This window comes from Entelurus aequoreus, linkage group LG15 (genome assembly GCF_033978785.1).
Source record: "Entelurus aequoreus isolate RoL-2023_Sb linkage group LG15, RoL_Eaeq_v1.1, whole genome shotgun sequence".
NCBI classification, from domain to species: Eukaryota; Metazoa; Chordata; class Actinopteri; order Syngnathiformes; family Syngnathidae; genus Entelurus; species Entelurus aequoreus.
The window spans coordinates 5,025,519-5,048,692 of NC_084745.1; the positions used below are offsets into that span (position 1 = coordinate 5,025,519).

Here is a 23,174-nt window from a genome sequence, read left to right on the forward strand (position 1 = left end):
ACTTTACAGTACGACGGGAAATCGAGTCTCTGAACGAACGTCTGAGTGGCGACGGGCAGAATCTTGAAGGAGGAGACGCCTCTAAGGGGGTCCTGAAAACCAAAGGTCTCGTATGACTTCTGATGTTGTTGTGCTGGTCTGGAAGGGCCTTTTTTAAATGTGCCTATCATTCACTGTGGAAAACACACTTTTTATGCATGTTAACTTTATTTACGGTATATACGGCAAGTAGTGTCAGGTTCAAACACTGATGACATCTATTGAACAAGACAAGAGGCAAAGAATTACACCGAGACAGAATTCAATTTGGACTCAATATACTGAGGAGAGTTGTATCCTTCTACAATCTCCAGCACGCTCGGCCAAAAGATTGTATGCCTCCTCCTTTTATTTTGGAGCCTCCCCGACCACAAGACCACGGCTGTTTCCAAAGGACAAAGGTCGCAAAAAGTTCACAGAAAAGGTCAGCTCAAAAAGAGTTCGTAAAATAGTTCATAAAGAGTTCGTCTGGAAATTGGGCAGATCCTGTCATCTCTCCGCTTTGAAGTCCTTGGGCCAGAACAACATCCTTCTGTTGATTACCAAACACGAGAGAAAACAGAAAAGCCTTCATGTGGCTTTCCCCCTCACATGGTGGACTTTTACCAGCATTCTTCTTAGCAGGTTTCAAAGACAGCTTTTGTCTTCTTACTTGACAGAACTCAATGCAACACAAAGTTTGTAGTGATGATTTGGAAACTATTATTCTAACAAGTGCGGGTGGCTAACAATTCATCTGTTGTGCCTAAAGGGCCTCCAAAAACATCAGCAACATTATTTACATGTCCTGACCTGCATATGGACCAGACATTTGCAATATTGTTATTATTATAAGTGCTAACGGCGAGGAACTACTTTTATCACCAGATGCATCATTGACATAGTGAGCTGCTGCAGCGCCTCTGAGTAGGTGAAAGTTCATTCTCCATTATAAATCATGCAGGTTGTGGCCATAAGACGAGAAGTTGGTCAACTTAGACCCGAAGATGGCGAGAAATACACTTGTTTGTGTTTTTTTAACTGTGTGAGGATTCTGTGCAGAAATATGTACAAAAAGTACTTTTTAAAGCCCTACATCCTGTGTAATATATAAAGATATCTTATGGGTAAAACCCTACAAAAGTACTTTTTAAAGGCCTACATCCTGTGTAATATATAAAGATATCTTATGGGTAAAACCCTACAAAAGTACTTTTTAAAGGCCTACATCCTATATAAAGATATGGTTAAAAATGTAGAAAAGTACTTCTTAAAGGTCTATATATATATATATATATATATATATATATATATATATATATATATATATATATATATATATATATAAATAAATAAATAAAGGTATGTCCTCTAATGTGATGCTTCTCTCCCACAGCCAGCCACAGCACCAGCCAGCTGTCCCAGAAGCTGAAGACCACCTACAAAGCATCCACCAGCAAGGTAGTGGACTAGTTAGTTAATGAAGACCACCTACAAAGCATCCACCAGCAAGGTAGTGGACTAGTTAGTTAATGAAGACCACCTACAAAGTGTCCACCAGCAAGGTAGTGGACTAGTTAGTTAATGAAGACCACCTACAAAGCATCCACCAGCAAGGTAGTGGACTAGTTAGTTAATGAAGACCACCTACAAAGCATCCACCAGCAAGGTAGTGGACTAGTTAGTTAATGAAGACCACCTACAAAGCATCCACCAGCAAGGTAGTGGACTAGTTAGTTAATGAAGACCACCTACAAAGCATCCACCAGCAAGGTAGTGGACTAGTTAGTTAATGAAGACCACCTACAAAGCATCCACCAGCAAGGTAGTGGACTAGTTAGTTAATGAAGACCACCTACAAAGCCTCCACCAGCAAGGTAGTGGACTAGTTAGTTAATGAAGACCACCTACAAAGCATCCACCAGCAAGGTAGTGGACTAGTTAGTTAATGAAGACCACCTACAAAGCCTCCACCAGCAAGGTAGTGGACTAGTTAGTTAATGAAGACCACCTACAAAGCCTCCACCAGCAAGGTAGTGGACTAGTTAGTTAATGAAGACCACCTACAAAGCATCCACCAGCAAGGTAGTGGACTAGTTAGTTAATGAAGACCACCTACAAAGCATCCACCAGCAAGGTAGTGGACTAGTTAGTTAATGAAGACCACCTACAAAGTGTCCACCAGCAAGGTAGTGGACTAGTTAGTTAATGAAGACCACCTACAAAGCATCCACCAGCAAGGTAGTGGACTAGTTAGTTAATGAAGACCACCTACAAAGCATCCACCAGCAAGGTAGTGGACTAGTTAGTTAATGAAGACCACCTACAAAGCATCCACCAGCAAGGTAGTGGACTAGTTAGTTAATGAAGACCACCTACAAAGCATCGACCAGCAAGGTAGTGGACTAGTTAGTTAATGAAGACCACCTACAAAGCATCCACCAGCAAGGTAGTGGACTAGTTAGTTAATGAAGACCACCTACAAAGCATCCACCAGCAAGGTAGTGGACTAGTTAGTTAATGAAGACCACCTACAAAGCCTCCACCAGCAAGGTAGTAGACTAGTTAGTTAATGAAGACCACCTACAAAGCCTCCACCAGCAAGGTAGTGGACTAGTTAGTTAATGAAGACCACCTACAAAGCCTCCACCAGCAAGGTAGTGGACTAGTTAGTTAATGAAGACCACCTACAAAGCCTCCACCAGCAAGGTAGTGGACTAGTTAGTTAATGAAGACCACCTACAAAGCATCCACCAGCAAGGTAGTGGACTAGTTAGTTAATGAAGACCACCTACAAAGCATCCACCAGCAAGGTAGTGGACTAGTTAGTTAATGAAGACCACCTACAAAGCATCCACCAGCAAGGTAGTGGACTAGTTAGTTAATGAAGACCACCTACAAAGCATCCACCAGCAAGGTAGTGGACTAGTTAGTTAATGAAGACCACCTACAAAGCCTCCACCAGCAAGGTAGTAGACTAGTTAGTTAATGAAGACCACCTACAAAGCCTCCACCAGCAAGGTAGTGGACTAGTTAGTTAATGAAGACCACCTACAAAGCCTCCACCAGCAAGGTAGTGGACTAGTTAGTTAATGAAGACCACCTACAAAGTGTCCACCAGCAAGGTAGTGGACTAGTTAGTTAATGAAGACCACCTACAAAGCTTCCACCAGCAAGGTAGTGGACTAGTTAGTTAATGAAGACCACTTACAAAGCCTCCACCAGCAAGGTAGTAGACTAGTTAGTTAATGAAGACCACCTACAAAGTGTCCACCAGCAAGGTAGTGGACTAGTTAGTTAATGAAGACCACCTACAAAGCCTCCACCAGCAAGGTAGTGGACTAGTTAGTTAATGAAGACCACCTACAAAGCCTCCACCAGCAAGGTAGTGGACTAGTTAGTTAATGAAGACCACCTACAAAGCCTCCACCAGCAAGGTAGTGGACTAGTTAGTTAATGAAGACCACCTACAAAGCCTCCACCAGCAAGGTAGTAGACTAGTTAGTTAATGAAGACCACCTACAAAGCCTCCACCAGCAAGGTAGTGGACTAGTTAGTTAATGAAGACCACCTACAAAGTGTCCACCAGCAAGGTAGTGGACTAGTTAGTTAATGAAGACCACCTACAAAGCTTCCACCAGCAAGGTAGTGGACTAGTTAGTTAATGAAGACCACCTACAAAGCATCCACCAGCAAGGTAGTGGACTAGTTAGTTAATGAAGACCACCTACAAAGCCTCCACCAGCAAGGTAGTGGACTAGTTAGTTAATGAAGACCACCTACAAAGCCTCCACCAGCAAGGTAGTAGACTAGTTAGTTAATGAAGACCACCTACAAAGTCTCCACCAGCAAGGTAGTGGACTAGTTAGTTAATGAAGACCACCTACAAAGTGTCCACCAGCAAGGTAGTGGACTAGTTAGTTAATGAAGACCACCTACAAAGTGTCCACCAGCAAGGTAGTTGACTAGTTAGTTAATGAAGACCACCTACAAAGCCTCCACCAGCAAAGTAGTAGACTAGTTAGTTAATGAAGACCACCTACAAAGCCTCCACCAGCAAGGTAGTAGACTAGTTAGTTAATGAAGACCACCTACAAAGTGTCCACCAGCAAGGTAGTGGACTAGTTAGTTAATGAAGACCACCTACAAAGTGTCCACCAGCAAGGTAGTAGACTAGTTAGTTAATGAAGACCACCTACAAAGTGTCCACCAGCAAGGTAGTGGACTAGTTAGTTAATGAAGACCACCTACAAAGCCTCCACCAGCAAAGTAGTAGACTAGTTAGTTAATGAAGACCACCTACAAAGCTTCCACCAGCAAGGTAGTGGACTAGTTAGTTAATGAAGACCACCTACAAAGTGTCCACCAGCAAGGTAGTAGACTAGTTAGTTAATGAAGACCACCTACAAAGTGTCCACCAGCAAGGTAGTGGACTAGTTAGTTAATGAAGACCACCTACAAAGCCTCCACCAGCAAAGTAGTAGACTAGTTAGTTAATGAAGACCACCTACAAAGCCTCCACCAGCAAGGTAGTAGACTAGTTAGTTAATGAAGACCACCTACAAAGTGTCCACCAGCAAGGTAGTGGACTAGTTAGTTAATGAAGACCTCCTACAAAGCCTCCACCAGCAAAGTAGTAGACTAGTTAGTTAATGAAGACCACCTACAAAGCCTCCACCAGCAAGGTAGTAGACTAGTTAGTTAATGAAGACCACCTACAAAGTGTCCACCAGCAAGGTAGTGGACTAGTTAGTTAATGAAGACCACCTACAAAGCCTCCACCAGCAAGGTAGTAGACTAGTTAGTTAATGAAGACCACCTACAAAGTGTCCACCAGCAAGGTAGTAGACTAGTTAGTTAATGAAGACCACCTACAAAGTGTCCACCAGCAAGGTAGTGGACTAGTTAGTTAATGAAGACCACCTACAAAGCCTCCACCAGCAAAGTAGTAGACTAGTTAGTTAATGAAGACCACCTACAAAGTGTCCACCAGCAAGGTAGTGGACTAGTTAGTTAATGAAGACCACCTACAAAGCCTCCACTAGCAAAGTAGTAGACTAGTTAGTTAATGGGTGTGTTAATATTTGATGAGGTGGCTGTCAAACAGTGCAAGGACATCCATCTTGTCTATTTGTCTTCCATTGACTTGCACTTCACACTTGCTATATTTAGCATGAATGGCACACCTGCCATAACTCAACAGGTGAAGCGTGCAGCGGTGAGAAGGAGGAGAAGCAGAACCAGAACCAGAACCAGGACTAATGTTCCGTGTTGGCTCTTCATCACTTTGTGACTGCAGGCTGACCTCGGCTCAGCACCTCAGTCTCACTACTTTACATTTCACAGCATCGGCTACTTTTAGCTGCTACTCAGTCCCGAGTGTCTCAAAGGGCTGCACAACATATTCTGCTTCCCCCCCCCCCCCCCCTGCCCCCCCCCCCACAACATTCACAAGACAACAAGCTGGTGGGTCGGTGTGGAATGTTGACGCCAACCAGCATACAAAGTAAAGATATACATACAAGTAAAGATATACATACAAGTAAAGATATACATACAAGTAAAGATATACATACAAAGTAAAGATATACATACAAGTAAAGATATACATACAAGTAAAGATATACATACAAAGTAAAGATATACATACAAAGTAAAGATATACATACAAGTAAAGATATACATACAAAGTAAAGATATACATACAAAGTAAAGATATACATACAAGTAAAGATATACATACAAAGTAAAGATATACATACTAAGTAAAGATATACATACAAAGTAAAGATATACATACTAAGTAAAGATATACATACAAAGTAAATATATACATACAAGTAAAGATATACAAGCGTAAATAAGTCAATCTAGTTAATTGTATAATAGAAGATGATCTGTTTACTAAAAGTCAGGATGTTCTCAAAGAAGACGTGATGATGTTTCCTTTTCAGTGTGTCAGCCATCATCTTGTGATGCAGGCTGGCATTCTTCAAGTGGACTCTGCTGAAGATAGATGGATGCTGACCCCGTTTCTCTCCTCGGTCTTCCCACTCAGATTGTGTCCAGCTTCAAGGCCACCGCAGGGTCCCGGGCTGTGTGCCAGCTGCAGAAGGAGTATGTCGGCCATCGTGACGGCATCTGGGACCTCAGTGTGACCAGAACTCAGCCGGTGGTTCTGGGGACCGCATCAGCAGGTGCACCACATTACTATACACACATATATACACACACACATATATATATATATATATATATATATATATATATATATATATATATATATATATATATATATATATATATATATATATATATATATATATATATATACAGTATATAAATATATATATATATATATTAGGAAAACAGATTGGTTAGTTGATGCATCACGATTGGGACGTAGTTGACAGAAAAGTGTCCATATATTAATTTGTAAATGATGTTGGAGTAACACAGATGTTTATAAAATGTGCAACAATTGCAGACATGCTTGGTGTCACATATATAATAATAATAATAATAATAATAATAGCATATAACAACATGTGTCGTGTATTAACTGCAGCCTTTTATTAAATACAACACACGAGTAAAAGGACGAGTTACCAGTCAAACACTCCAATAGAAACTTGTCCTGTAATTCAAGTGCTAGAATTGTGAAAATGTAATAATCAACCATAGTGTGCAATATAAATATAAGATTATTAAAAGTATCCAGCGACAGAAAATTTAATAATCAAACATAGTGTGCAATATAAATATAAGATTATTAAAAGTATCCAGTGACAAAAAATGTAATAATCAACCATAGTGTGCAATATAAATATAAGATTATTAAAAGTATCCAGCGACAGAAAATGTAATAATCAACCATAGTGTGCAATATAAATATAAGATTATTAAAAGTACCCAGCGACAGAAAATGTAATAATCAACCATAGTGTGCAATATAAATATAAGATTATTAAAAGTACCCAGCGACAGAAAATGTAATAATCAACCATAGTGTGCAATATAAATATAAGATTATTAAAAGTATCCAGCGACAGAACATGTTGAGGTGTAAATAATACAAATAAAGTAATACTACAGAATGTGCTTTGTTTGATACAACAGTTCAAAGCTGTCAGTGGGGAAAATATATCTTAAGATGAAATAAGTAAAAGAATGCACTTCATCTCCTAATATAATGATGTCAAACATGGAATGTCATTCTGCTCAAAGGCACTACAGCAGAGTTTGTCAACCTTTTTTGAGGCAAGGCACATTTGTTTCATTAGAAAATAAGGAGGGACTCCACCAGCAGAAAATGTTCAAAAATGAAACTCCACCTTGTGACTTATTTTGAGTTTGTTGGTGTTTTCCTGTGGGTGGTGCTTTAGATTCTGTCTTCTGCTCTTATTTTGGTGTTTTCCTGTGTCTTATTATCTTATTTTGGTGTTTTCCTGTGTGTGCTGCTTTAGTTTCTGTCTTCTGCTCTTATTTTGGTGTTTTCCTGTGTCTTCTGCTCTTATTTTGGTGTTTTCCTGTGTGTGGTGCTTTAGTTTCTGTCTTCTGCTCTTATTTTGGTGTTTTCCTGTGTCTTCTGCTCTTATTTTGGTGTTTTCCTGTGTGTGGTGCTTTAGTTTCTGTCTTCTGCTCTTATTTTGGTGTTTTCCTGTGTCTTCTGCTCTTATTTTGGTGTTTTCCTGTGTGTGGTGCTTTAGTTTCTGTCTTCTGCTCTTATTTTGGTGTTTTCCTGTGTCTTCTGCTCTTATTTTGGTGTTTTCCTGTGTCTTCTGCTCTTATTTTGGTGTTTTCCTGTGTGTGGTGCTTTAGTTTCTGTCTTCTGCTCTTATTTTGGTGTTTTCCTGTGTCTTCTGCTCTTATTTTGGTGTTTTCCTGTGTGTGGTGCTTTAGTTTCTGTCTTCTGCTCTTATTTTGGTGTTTTCCTGTGTGTGGTGCTTTAGTTTCTGTCTTCTGCTCTTATTTTGGTGTTTTCCTGTGTCTTCTGCTCTTATTTTGGTGTTTTCCTGTGGGTGGTGCTTTAGTTTCTGTCTTCTGCTCTTATTTTGGTGTTTTCCTGTGTCTTCTGCTCTTATTTTGGTGTTTTCCTGTGTGTGGTGCTTTAGTTTCTGTCTTCTGCTCTTATTTTGGTGTTTTCCTGTGTCTTCTGCTCTTATTTTGGTGTTTTCCTGTGTGTGGTGCTTTAGTTTCTGTCTTCTGCTCTTATTTTGGTGTTTTCCTGTGTCTTCTGCTCTTATTTTGGTGTTTTCCTGTGTGTGGTGCTTTAGTTTCTGTCTTCTGCTCTTATTTTGGTGTTTTCCTGTAGCAGTTTCGTGTCTTCCTTTGAGCACTATTCCCCGCACCTGCTTAGTGTTAGAAAGCAAGGCTATTTAAGTTGTTGCTATTCTTCTTCTTAGTGTGTGGACATTGTTGCTTGTCATGTCCGGATGTACTTTGTGGACGCCATCTCTGCTCCACACGCTGCAAGTTTTTGCTGTCGTCCAGCATTCTGTTTCTGTTTACTTTGTAGCCAGTAGAGTTTTACATATCTATGCTTCACTGCCTTTTCCTTTCCCTTTCGTTCATTTTTGGTTGAAGCGTTGCATACCTTTTTCCCTGCACGCTGCGGCCTGCATGTTGTGATCACAGTTCTACAGCCGACTTCTACAGCCGACTTCTACACCGACTTCTACACCGCACAGACACTAAAAAAATGGCTCAGTATTTGCAGATTATAATTATTGATTTGCAAAAAATATTTTTTGGACCAATTGGGTGAAGTTTGCACGGCACACCCGACAATATCTCAGGCGCGGCACAGTGGTTGAAAAGACATTCTTACCTACAATTTAGTTTCCATCTCCTGCTGATGTTTCTGCTCCGTGACTTTGATCTGGTGTTGACGTGAGAGCCTTGAATGGATGACATGTTGTGGATGAATCTAAGTAGCAACAACTTCCCAGATCATTCAGCCCTGCTGTGGAGCATCGAGACTGGAAAGTGTGTGCTGAAGTATGCGGGCCACGCAGGATCAGGTAGCCTCCATCCTTTGCTCCTCACCCTCTAGTGGCTTTAACACCACCTTCCTTCATCTCTCCACAGTCAACTCCATCAAGTTCCATCCCACGGAGCAGATGGCCCTGACAGGTGAGGACTTCCACCTTTTGCTTAGTGCTTGTTGTTCATCTCCACGTTGACGTGTCCAGCCTCCGGGGACCAGACGGCTCACATCTGGCGCTACATGGTGCAGCTGCCTGCCCCCCCGCCTCCAGCAGATGTCAGTGTGAGTCCTTCACTTCTCCCCACCTGGAACATGCTGCAAATGACCGTGTGCACACCTTCAGGCCCCGTGTGAGGAAGACCAGGATTCCTCCGACAGAGAAGAAGGCGACGTGGACGGCGAGGGCCCGTGCGAGGTCCCCACCATCCGGGTCGCTACGGCAACACTGAAAAGCCACCAGGGTGTGGTCATCGCCGCTGATTGGCTGGTGGGCGGCAGACAGGTGGTGAGCGCCTCCTGGGATCGTGCTGCCAACCTGTATGAGGTGGAGACGTCTGAGCTGGTGCACACCCTCACTGGTAAACAAACACTTGACTTCACCACACCCTCACTGGTAAACAAACACTTGACTTCACCACACACTCACTGGTAAACAAACACTTGACTTCACCACACGCTCACTGGTAAACAAACACTTGACTTCACCACACCAAAGTCAACATGACCTTTTAGTACAAACATGTCAAGTTGGATGTAGTCAAGACTGGCAGTACTCACACAGCAGACACATGTATTCATGTGGTCATCACTTCATGTGAACATGAAGTCACATGTTCTGTGTTAACACCGCCATGGTGTCACTTTTCAGCAGACTGTATTAGCTCATGCTAACACCTTCATGGTGTCACACAGTCTGTACACCACTGTGTCCTCTGGTGGTGATTGTCACACATTCTGTATACCACTGTGTCCTCTGGTGGTGATTGTCACACAGTCTGTACACCACTGTGTCCTCTGGTGGTGATTGTCACACAGTCTGTATACCACGGTGTCCTCTGGTGGTGATTGTCACACAGTCTGTATACCACTGTGTCCTCTGGTGGTGATTGTCACACAGTCTGTATACCACGGTGTCCTCTGGTGGTGATTGTCACACAGTCTGTATACCACTGTGTCCTCTGGTGGTGATTGTCACACAGTCTGTATACCACGGTGTCCTCTGGTGGTGATTGTCACAGTCTGTACACCACTGTGTCCTCTGGTGGTGATTGTCACACAGTCTGTACACCACTGTGTCCTCTGGTGGTGATTGTCACACAGTCTGTATACCACTGTGTCCTCTGGTGGTGATTGTCACACAGTCTGTATACCACTGTGTCCTCTGGTGGTGATTGTCAGACAGTCTGTATACCACTGTGTCCTCTGGTGGTGATTGTCACACAGTCTGTATACCACTGTGTCCTCTGGTGGTGATTGTCACACAGTCTGTATACCACTGTGTCCTCTGGTGGTGATTGTCACACAGTCTGTACACCACTGTGTCCTCTGGTGGTGATTGTCACACAGTCTGTATACCACTGTGTCCTCTGGTGGTGATTGTCACACAGTCTGTATACCACGGTGTCCTCTGGTGGTGATTGTCACACAGTCTGTATACCACTGTGTCCTCTGGTGGTGATTGTCACACAGTCTGTATACCACGGTGTCCTCTGGTGGTGATTGTCACAGTCTGTACACCACTGTGTCCTCTGGTGGTGATTGTCACACAGTCTGTACACCACTGTGTCCTCTGGTGGTGATTGTCACACAGTCTGTATACCACTGTGTCCTCTGGTGGTGATTGTCACACAGTCTGTATACCACTGTGTCCTCTGGTGGTGATTGTCACACAGTCTGTATACCACTGTGTCCTCTGGTGGTGATTGTCACACAGTCTGTATACCACTGTGTCCTCTGGTGGTGATTGTCACACAGTCTGTATACCACGGTGTCCTCTGGTGGTGATTGTCACACAGTCTGTACACCACTGTGTCCTCTGGTGGTGATTGTCACAGTCTGTACACCACTGTGTCCTCTGGTGGTGATTGTCACACAGTCTGTATACCACGGTGTCCTCTGGTGGTGATTGTCACACAGTCTGTATACCACTGTGTCCTCTGGTGGTGATTGTCACACAGTCTGTATACCACTGTGTCCTCTGGTGGTGATTGTCACACAGTCTGTATACCACTGTGTCCTCTGGTGGTGATTGTCACACAGTCTGTACACCACTGTGTCCTCTGGTGGTGATTGTCACACAGTCTGTATACCACGGTGTCCTCTGGTGGTGATTGTCACACAGTCTGTACACCACTGTGTCCTCTGGTGGTGATTGTCACACAGTCTGTATACCACGGTGTCCTCTGGTGGTGATTGTCACACAGTCTGTACACCACTGTGTCCTCTGGTGGTGATTGTCACAGTCTGTACACCACTGTGTCCTCTGGTGGTGATTGTCACACAGTCTGTATACCACTGTGTCCTCTGGTGGTGATTGTCACACAGTCTGTATACCACGGTGTCCTCTGGTGGTGATTGTCACACAGTCTGTACACCACTGTGTCCTCTGGTGGTGATTGTCACAGTCTGTACACCACTGTGTCCTCTGGTGGTGATTGTCACACAGTCTGTATACCACGGTGTCCTCTGGTGGTGATTGTCACACAGTCTGTATACCACTGTGTCCTCTGGTGGTGATTGTCACACAGTCTGTATACCACTGTGTCCTCTGGTGGTGATTGTCACACAGTCTGTATACCACTGTGTCCTCTGGTGGTGATTGTCACACAGTCTGTACACCACTGTGTCCTCTGGTGGTGATTGTCACACAGTCTGTATACCACGGTGTCCTCTGGTGGTGATTGTCACACAGTCTGTACACCACTGTGTCCTCTGGTGGTGATTGTCACACAGTCTGTATACCACGGTGTCCTCTGGTGGTGATTGTCACACAGTCTGTACACCACTGTGTCCTCTGGTGGTGATTGTCACAGTCTGTACACCACTGTGTCCTCTGGTGGTGATTGCCACACAGTCTGTATACCACGGTGTCCTCTGGTGGTGATTGTCACACAGTCTGTACACCACTGTGTCCTCTGGTGGTGATTGTCACACAGTCTGTATACCACTGTGTCCTCTGGTGGTGATTGTCACACAGTCTGTATACCACTGTGTCCTCTGGTGGTGATTGTCACACAGTCTGTATACCACTGTGTCCTCTGGTGGTGATTGTCACACAGTCTGTATACCACTGTGTCCTCTGGTGGTGATTGTCACACAGTCTGTATACCACTGTGTCCTCTGGTGGTGATAGTCACACAGTCTGTATACCACGGTGTCCTCTGGTGGTGATAGTCACACAGTCTGTACACCACTGTGTCCTCTGGTGGTGATAGTCACACAGTCTGTACACCACGGTGTCCTCTGGTGGTGATTGTCACACAGGAAGTGTGTTTGTATGAGATGATGATGCTGAAGTTCTTCTTGTATTTACTGAAATCTTTGATTTTTCAAACGGTGCCGCCTGATTCGACACCATTGGACAGACCAATAGTCTCTCTCTCTCTCCACTAGCTGAATAATATTAGTATGTAACTGCAGAATTGACTAATTCACTACAATTTCCAGCTGTTTTTTTCTACTCAATGGATACGTTTAAAATGTAGCAAAGTAGAATACATGAAATAAAAAGTCCACTCACAGGAACTTGAGTAAATGCAATGTATTGCTAGAGGGTAAAGACCAAAGGATGGAGGCTACTTAAATAATGGAGAATGGGTGTGACCCCCCATGGTTCCTTTGTTGCAGGCCATGACCAGGAACTTACCCACTGCTGCACCCACCCCACCCAGCGACTGGTTGTTACCTCCTCCAGGGACACCACCTTCAGACTGTGGGACTTCAGAGATCCATCAATCCACTCCGTCAATGTCTTCCAGGGACACACCGAGTAAGTCCCGGCCTTGAATTCATTGCTGCAGTCTTTATTTGGTCCACAGAGTGGCGCTGTAGCCATGAGTGTGTGTTTATCACTGACTTGTGTTCCACACCTCCAGTGACACATTTGCAAAGTCTTCCATTCTCTCCTTCCTCCTCTGGGATGGCGATGCTGTCGCTCAATTGAAGCATCCACAGATGACATGATCTAGTTGGCCATGACGCATGTATGTAATTGTCATGGATGTGGTGGGAGGGACAACAACAACAACAACAACAAAACCAATACACAGATGACATGATCTAGTTGGCCATGACGCATGTATGTAATTGTCATGGATGTGGTGGGAGGGACAACAACAACAAAACCAATACAGTACTACCTCAACTTACCAGCTCAGTTGGTTCCACCCTGCAGTTTGTCATTTAAAACAACCTGATCTCAGATCAATCAAATGACTTGAAATGAATATCCTTCATTCAGTTTTAACACATAAGATGCCTTTTTATATGAAAAACAAACTTTTAGAGAATAATATTGTGTGAGAAACTACAAGATGATACATTACAAACAACTACAGTAGTTTTATGACATATTGTGATAGTCAAACTGTGGTATGCAGGCTCCATCTAGTGGTACACCAAATAATCTCTTCATTAAATATTCAATCAGTTCCTTTATTGTCACAATAACTAAGTCAATGTGTTGTTAGCATTCTACAATGTTGCATCATCTCCTCTTTCAGCTTCTTCATTTCTTCTCTCAACTTTCTAAATTCCATGATATCATTACGATGTTGATCTTCTTGTACACCATTGATCGTCTCTTCCTGGAGGGTGTGGACATGTTGTCTTACTTCTGTTGTTTAGTACTAACCAGTTCCACCCTGGTAACGCTGTACTGCCCCGTTGACCAACTCTCGTCCAGCTCATGGTTGCTCAGCAGCCAAGTGTCAGCCTTTCTTGTGTTTAAAATATGTCCAACTCCTTCGGTTTTCTTGCTAGCTGTGGGTTGCCAGGCAACGGCTCTGAGCTAGCATTTAGCTAGTTATCCCCCGGCTTTTCGGCACTTTCGGTTCGCTTATTTTAGCGAGTCTGTGCCTCCCGCGGGGCAGAGCTGAAGTGGAATATGTTAGCAAGCTGTCCTGTGGCTGTGATCACAATCAGTAGTCGGGAAATGACAGTTTTTTGGTCCAAAGTGTCGTGTCAGGAGCGAAGCTAGGTAGGTCTTTATTGTCATTGCACAAGTACAACAAAACTTTGTCTTCAGCACAAACCCGTTGAAGATGAGACAAAGAAACAGTGTACAGGGTTACAGAACAAGATGAGACAAATGATAAATGATAAATGGGTTGTACTTGTATAGCGCTTTTCTACCTTCAAGGTACTCAAAGCGCTTTGACACTATTTCCACATTCACACATTCACACACACATTCACACACACATTCACACACACATTCACACACACATTCACACACACATTCACACACACATTCACACACACATTCACACACACATTCACACACTGATGGCGGGAGCTGCCATGCAAGGCGCTAACCAGCAGCCATCAGGAGCAAGGGTGAAGTGTCTTGCCCAAGGACACAACGGACGTGACTAGGATGGTAGAAGGTGGGGATTGAACCCCAGTAACCAGCAACACTCCGACTGCTGGCACGGCCACTCTACCAACTTCGCCACGCCGCCCCATGACCCTGTGGGGTTTTAGAAGACTTTCACCAGTCTTCTAACATGACCCTGTGGGGTTTTAGAAGACTTTCACCAGTCTTCTAACATGACCATGTGGGGTTTTAGAAGACTTTCACCAGTCTTCTAACATGACCATGTGTGGTTTTAGAAGACTTTCACCAGTCTTCTAACATGACCATGTGGGGTTTTAGGAGGCTCCCAAGAAGCATTTGACTGAAGTCCAGGTTTCATTTGCAGCACGGTGACATCAGCCGTCTTCACAGTGGGCGACAATGTGGTTTCTGGGAGTGATGATCGCACAGTCAAGGTGTGGGATCTGAAGAACATGAGGTCACCCATAGCAACCATTCGCACAGACTCTGCTGTCAACAGGTAAGTGGAAGTCCTCATCAGTTACAATTCCATGACCTGTTTGAAGGTGGCTCATTGAGTGACGTCAGACCAGAGACTTGTCAGAACAGAGACTTGTCAGACCAGAGACTTGTCAGACCAGAGACTTGTCAGACCAGAGACTTGTCAGACCAGAGACTTGTCAGACCAGAGACCTGTCAGACCAGAGACCTGTCAGACCAGAGACCTGTCAGACCAGACACCTGTCAGACCAGAGACTTGTCAGACCAGACACCTGTCAGACCAGAGACTTGTCAGACCAGAGACTTGTCAGACCAGAGACTTGTCAGACCAGAGACCTGTCAGACCAGACACCTGTCAGACCAGAGACCTGTCAGACCAGAGACCTGTCAGACCAGACACCTGTCAGACCAGACACCTGTCAGACCAGACACCTGTCAGACCAGAGACTTGTCAGACCAGAGACTTGTCAGACCAGAGACCTGTCAGACCAGAGACCTGTCAGACCAGAGACTTGTCAGACCAGAGACTTGTCTTGCTTCACAGCAACTTTATGGATTAGAATGTTTTGACTCTTCTGAGTGGATTAATAAATAATAAATTATAAATTAGTATTAGTATTGATTACTGATCACTAAGAGGACACTTGATGAAACTGACAATAAATAACTTAGAGGATGTAACTTTTGAGGAGGAACTATTTATGTGTGGTGTTGCTTCTTTATTTGTGAATATTCCAAGATGATTTTCAGATGCTACCTTTTGTCTTTTTTTATGCGACACCTGAAGTGAATGTGACAGCGAGTCATAATTACTATTATTAGTGAAATATATACTTATAGCCAGGTCATTTGTCCAGGATCCTCATGGTCTGGACCAAGTAGTCTATACATGTAGTCTATACATGTAGTCTATACATGTAGTCTATACAAGTAGTCTATACATGTAGTCTATACATGTAGTCTATACAAGTAGTCTATACATGTAGTCTATACAAGTAGTCTATACATGTAATCTATACATGTAGTCTATACAAGTAGTCTATACATGTAGTCTATACATGTAGTCTATACAAGTAGTCTATACAAGTAGTCTATACATGTAGTCTATACATGTAGTCTATACAAGTAGTCTATACATGTAATCTATACATGTAGTCTATACAAGTAGTCTATACATGTAGTCTATACAAGTAGTCTATACATGTAATCTATACATGTAGTCTATACAAGTAGTCTATACATGTAATCTATACATGTAGTCTATACATGTAGTCTATACATGTAGTCTATACAAGTAGTCTATACATGTAGTCTATACATGTAGTCTATACATGTAGTCTATACAAGTAGTCTATACATGTAGTCTATACATGTAGTCTATACATGTAGTCTATACAAGTAGTCTATACATGTAGTCTATACAAGTAGTCTATACAAGTAGTCTATACATGTAGTCTATACATGTAGTCTATACAAGTAGTCTATACATGTAGTCTATACATGTAGTCTATACAAGTAGTCTATACATGCTGACTGATGGCAGTGGCTCTATGAAGTGATGAATACAACACAGTAGATGAAATAATCAATAGTCTTAATGTTTTTTCTCTACTCAGTTTTCTGTTCTCTACTCAGATGAATAATCATGTATGATATATATATGAATAATCATGTATGATATATATCAATAATCATGTATGAAATATATATGAATAATCATGTATGATATATATCAATAATCATGTATGATATATATATATATCAATAATCATGTATGATATATATGTCAATAATCATGTATGATATATATCAATAATCATGTATGATATATATATGAATAATAATGTATGATATATATCAATAATCATGTATGATATATATATGAATAATCATGTATGATATATATGAATAATCATGTATGATATATATATCAATAATCATGTATGATATATATGAATAATCATGTATGATATATATGAATAATCATGTATGATATATATCAATAATCATGTATGATGTATATATCAATAATCATGTATGATATATATCAATAATCATGTATGATATATATGAATAATTATGTATGATATATATCAATAATCATGTATGATATATATGAATAATCATGTATGATATATATCAATAATCATGTATGATATATATGAATAATCATGTATGATATATATCAATAATCATGTATGATATATATATCAATAATCATGTATGATATATATATATGAATAATCATGTATGATATATATATGAATAATCATGTATGATATATATGAATAATCATGTATGATGTATATATCAATAATCATGTATGATATATATCAATAATCATGTATGATATATATCAATAATCATGTATGATATATATCAATAATCATGTATGATATATATGAATAATCATGTATGATGTATATATGAATAATCATGTATGATATATATGAATAATCATGTATGATATATATGAATAATCATGTATGATATATATCAATAATCATGTATTATGTATATATGAATAATCATGTATGATATATATGAATAATCATGTATGATATATATGAATAATCATGTGTGATATTTATGAATAATCATGTATGATATATATGAATAATCATGTATGATATATAAATAATCATGTATTATGTATATATGAATAATCATGTATGATATATATGAATAATCATGTATGATATATATCAATCATGTATGATATATATGAATAATCATGTATGATATATATGAATAATCATGTATGATATATATCAATAATCATGTATGATGTATATATCAATAATCATGTATGATATATATCAATAATCATGTATGATATATATCAATAATCATGTATGATATATATGAATAATCATGTATGATGTATATATCAATAATCATGTATGATATATATGAATAATCATGTATGATATATATGAATAATCATGTATGATATATATGAATAATCATGTATGATATATATCAATAATCATGTATGATATATATGAATAATCATGTATGATATATATCAATAATCATGTATGATATATATATGAATAATCATGTATGATATATATGAATAATCATGTATGATATATATCAATAATCATGTATGATGTATATATGAATAATCATGTATGATATATATGAATAATCATGTATGATATATCAATAATCATGTATTATGTATATATGAATAATCATGTATGATATATATGAATAATCATATATGAATAATCATGTATGATATATATGAATAATCATGTATGATATATATGAATAATCATGTATGATATATATGAATAATCCTGCCCTTGAAGAAGACTTGTCTGCTGTGTTTCAGGATCAGTGTGTCCACCAACCAAAGGATCATAGCACTGCCACATGACAATCGACAAGTGCGACTCTTTGACATGAGTGGAGCCAGACTGGCACGCCTGCCTCGCAGTAACAGGATGGTAAGTCAGCCTGGTATCATACACACCATATCACTGGTGTCATACACACCATATCACTGGTGTCATACACACCATATCACTGGTATCATACACACCATATCACTGGTGTCATACACACCATATCACTGGTGTCATACACACCATATCACTGGTGTCATACACACCATATCACTGGTGTCATACACACCATATCACTGGTGTCATACACACCATATCACTGGTATCCTAGTGACCAAATCAATGGTGTCATACAGACCATATCACTGGTATCCTAGTGACCAAATCAATGGTGTCATACAGACCATATCAATGGTATCCATACAGACCATATCAATGGTATCCATACAGACCATATCACTGGTGTCATACAGACCATATCAATGGTATCCATACAGGCCATATCAATGGTATCCATACAGACCATATCATGGGTATCCATACAGACCATATCACTGGTGTCATACAGACCATATCAATGGTATCCATACAGGCCATATCAATGGTATCCATACAGACCATATCAATGGTATCATACAGACCATATCAATGGTATCCATACAGGCCATATCAATGGTATCCATACAGACCATATCAATGGTATCCATACAGACCATATCAATGGTATCATACAGACCATATCAATGGTATCATACAGACCATATCAATGGTATCCATACAGACCATATCAATGGTATCCATACAGACCATATCAATGGTATCATACAGACCATATCTATGGTGTCATACAGACCATATCAACAGTAGTTTTTGCTTTAGTTTCGTTATTTTGAAGTATTAACTTGATTATGCATGTAGGAATAAGGAATATTATGATTTAATACTCATTACTTTGTCAAGTTACAGTTGTAATCAAAGGTTGACTTTTGTAATTATTCTGGAAATGTTAGCTCCAGTATGAACATTAAGACCGATACTGCCCATGTAACTACTTGGTATTGGAAGTGTTTGTAGTGTCACCCAAAAGTCATGTGAAGTATCCAAACAATAGTCTGATCAGTGTCTATGACATCATGTGAAGTATCCAAACAATAGTCTGATCAGTGTCTATGACATCATGTGAAGTATCCAAACAATAGTCTGATCAGTGTCTATGACATCATGTGAAGTATCCAAACAATAGTCTGATCAGTGTCTATGACATCATGTGAAGTATCCAAACAATAGTCTGATCAGTGTCTATGACATCATGTGAAGTATCCAAACAATAGTCTGATCAGTGTCTATGACATCATGTGAAGTATCCAAACAATAGTCTGATCAGTGTCTATGACATCATGTGAAGTATCCAAACAAGTCCAAATGTGTCAGACGTTTGAGTGTGCAGGAAGTAACACCCTGACCTGACCTGACCTGACTGCAGGGCCACAGGCGCATGGTGTGTTGCACCGCCTGGAACGAGGAGAACCAAAGCTGCAACTTGTTCACCTGCGGCTTCGACCGGCAAGCCATCGGCTGGAACATCAACATCACGGCTCTGCTGCAGGAGAAGTAAAGAAGAAGAAGAAGAAGAAGAGTGTAGATGTTGACCAGCGCTCTTCAAGGTGTGACGCAGACATCTACTGTCATTGTCTTCTTCTGCACATCCACTGGCTACTTCCTGTCCTAGTCAAGGGCCAGTTACTGGCTACTTCCTGTCCTAGTCAAGGGCCAGTTACTGGCTACTTCCTGTCCTAGTCAAGTGCCAGTTACTGGCTACTTCCTGTCCTGGTCAAGTGCCAGTTACTGGCTACTTCCTGTCTTAGTCAAGTGCCAGTTACTGGCTACTTCCTGTCCTAGTCAAGTGCCAGTTACTGGCTACTTCCTGTCTTAGTCAAGTGCCAGTTACTGGCTACTTCCTGTCTTAGTCAAGTGCCAGTTACTGGCTACTTCCTGTCCTAGTCAAGTGCCAGTTACTGGCTACTTCCTGTCCTAGTCAAGTGCCAGTTACTGGCTACTTCCTGTCCTAGTCAAGTGCCAGTTACTGGCTACTTCCTGTCCTAGTCAAGTGCCAGTTACTGGCTACTTCCTGTCCTAGTCAAGTGCCAGTTACTGGCTACTTCCTGTCCTGGTCAAGTGCCAGTTACTGGCTACTTCCTGTCCTAGTCAAGTGCCAGTTACTGGCTACTTCCTGTCCTAGTCAAGTGCCAGTTACTGGCTACTTCCTGTCCTAGTCAAGTGCCAGTTACTGGCTACTTCCTGTCCTAGTCAAGTGCCAGTTACTGGCTACTTCCTGTCCTGGTCAAGTGCCAGTTACTGGCTACTTCCTGTCCTGGTCAAGTGCCAGTTACTGGCTACTTCCTGTCCTGGTCAAGTGCCAGTTACTGGCTACTTCTTGTCGTAGTCAAGTGCCAGTTACTGGCTACTTCCTGTCGTAGTCAAGTGCCAGTTACTGGCTACACCCTGTCCTAGTCAAGTGCCAGTTACTGGCTACTTCCTGTCCTAGTCAAGTGCCAGTTACTGGCTACTTCCTGTCCTAGTCAAGTGCCAGTTACTGGCTACACCCTGTCCTAGTCAAGTGCCAGTTACTGGCTACTTCCTGTGCTAGTCAAGTGCCAGTTACTGGCTACTTCCTGTCCTAGTCAAGTGCCAGTTACTGGCTACTTCCTGTCCTAGTCAAGTGCCAGTTACTGGCTACTTCTTGTCGTAGTCAAGTGCCAGTTACTGGCTACTTCCTGTCCTAGTCAAGTGCCAGTTACTGGCTACTTCCTGTCCTAGTCAAGTGCCAGTTACTGGCTACTTCTTGTCGTAGTCAAGTGCCAGGTACTGGCTACTTCCTGTCCTAGTCAAGTGCCATTTACTGGCTACTTCCTGTTGTAGTCAAGTGCCAGTTACTGGCTACTTCCTGTCCTACTCAAGTGCCAGTTACTGGCTACTTCCTGTCCTAGTCAAGTGCCAGTTACTGGCTACTTCCTGTCCTAGTCAAGTGCCAGTTACTGGCTACTTCCTGTTCTAGTCAAGTGCCAGTTACTGGCTACTTCCTGTCCTAGTCAAGTGCCAGTTACTGGCTACTTCCTGTCCTAGTCAAGTGCCAGTTACTGGCTACTTCCTGTCCTACTCAAGTGCCAGTTACTGGCTACTTCCTGTCCTGGTCAAGTGCCAGTTACTGGCTACTTCCTGTTCTAGTCAAGTGCCAGTTACTGGCTACTTCCTGTCCTAGTCAAGTGCCAGTTACTGGCTACTTCCTGTCCTGGTCAAGTGCCAGTTACTGGCTACTTCCTGTCCTAGTCAAGTGCCAGTTACTGGCTACTTCCTGTCCTAGTCAAGTGCCAGTTACTGGCTTTTAGTGTCTTACAGCTAAGCCTTCCTCACTGGGAAGGAAAACCCTCTCCTTGTTTGCATGCTGAAGCCAACATTTGACCTTTAAGTTATGTTCTTCCATGTTGTTTTGAGAAGTTATTCTTCCTTATTTTATTGTACGTGGAACAAGAAGTGTCATTTTAATGTGAAGGAGCTGTGGTGACCGCCACTCTACGTGTGGTTCTTATGTTACTCACCATAGTCTTCATGGTCTAGTCTATTGCTGTATTCTCATTTTGCTGCAGTCGTTCTCACACAACTGCAATCTATGTGTGCCAGTGGTTGGTGGGCGGGCGACATAGCCTACCTGTCGTCTCATTTGCATAATTGGCCGTGACGCATGTGCATGCAGTTTTAATGGTTAGTGTAGCAGAGACAAAAAGTCATCTCCACAAAGAGCTTTTTTAAAAACAGATTTATCGAAAGAGGTCTGAACACTCGCTAAGTTGGCAACACTTTGCTCCGTCTTCTTATTCTCTGGCGGAGCAGAGTTAGGATGTCATCTTCACGCTGTACTCACAGACTGTTGCCGTGTCACATGCATACTTTTTAGCAGCCGGACTTGACAAAGACAGTCCAGGTATGTAAATGTCTTTCAGTGACACCCTAGAAGGTAGATTACACATTCCTGGTAGAAAAGGAATATTACACATTCCTGGTAAAAAAAAGCAATAGTGTGCAGATAACACTTTTCTGTCTGTGAACTCAATTCCGCACACACCACTATCAATGTCAATTTCATCTAGCGGGGAAAAGAGCGGTCCAGTTTTCTGAATCCTGACTGCTAAGAAGTAAGATGGACTGCAGCTCACATTCATGATGTCATTCTTTGCATTATTTATTGTGACAGACGCCTTCCAATAAAAATGTGTGATTTCTTTTTCTAGTCTTACATCTTCTTGGTCTCCCTTCTCTAAATCCGTTCCATCGTCTCTTGAAAAAAAAAAAAAAAAAATATATATATATATATTATTATTACTATTTTTATTTTTTTATTTTCTAGCACGTAAAATCAGAGATATAATTCTTGAATAAAATCTGCCATTCTAGCTCTTTCTGGCAGGTCATTTTTCCTATTTCCAGTAATATTTGTAGTTATATTTGCAAACATGAAATACCACACGAGATCTGACTTATATTTAATTAGGACTAAGACATTAAATATCTGAAATCAATTAAAACATTGTTGACATTATGATGGATGAATGAGTTGAATATCCTCCCAGTCTTTCACAATATTTACTCTACTTTCAAAGACAGGATATTGCACTCACTTAACTTACTGTATGTTTATAATAATGCATACTTGCCAACCTTGAGACCTCCAATACCGGGAGGTGGGGGTGGTTAAAGGCGTGGTTAATAGGGGAGTATA

At 41.2% G+C, this 23,174-nt stretch overlaps 1 protein-coding gene across 5 annotated transcripts in view; it reads left to right on the top strand.

Moving 5' to 3' along the window:
- Nucleotides 1–22,697, top strand: part of wdr37 (WD repeat domain 37) — a 42,376-nt gene extending 19,679 nt beyond the window's left edge. For 4 of the 5 annotated variants that reach the window (XM_062020635.1, XM_062020637.1, XM_062020636.1 and 1 more), the window contains 11 exons: nucleotides 10–105; nucleotides 1,415–1,479; nucleotides 6,077–6,215; nucleotides 8,970–9,041; nucleotides 9,109–9,153; nucleotides 9,213–9,289; nucleotides 9,351–9,585; nucleotides 12,854–12,995; nucleotides 14,929–15,063; nucleotides 18,388–18,502; nucleotides 19,884–22,697. In XM_062020635.1, coding sequence (XP_061876619.1) covers nucleotides 10–105; nucleotides 1,415–1,479; nucleotides 6,077–6,215; nucleotides 8,970–9,041; nucleotides 9,109–9,153; nucleotides 9,213–9,289; nucleotides 9,351–9,585; nucleotides 12,854–12,995; nucleotides 14,929–15,063; nucleotides 18,388–18,502; nucleotides 19,884–20,015 — 1,253 coding nt within the window. In that variant the 3' untranslated portion in view covers nucleotides 20,016–22,697. The remainder of the gene's footprint in view (nucleotides 1–9; nucleotides 106–1,414; nucleotides 1,480–6,076; nucleotides 6,216–8,969; nucleotides 9,042–9,108; nucleotides 9,154–9,212; nucleotides 9,290–9,350; nucleotides 9,586–12,853; nucleotides 12,996–14,928; nucleotides 15,064–18,387; nucleotides 18,503–19,883) is intronic. The other variant, XM_062020638.1, reaches the window with a different exon arrangement.
- The last annotated feature ends 477 nt before the right edge of the window (nucleotides 22,698–23,174 follow it).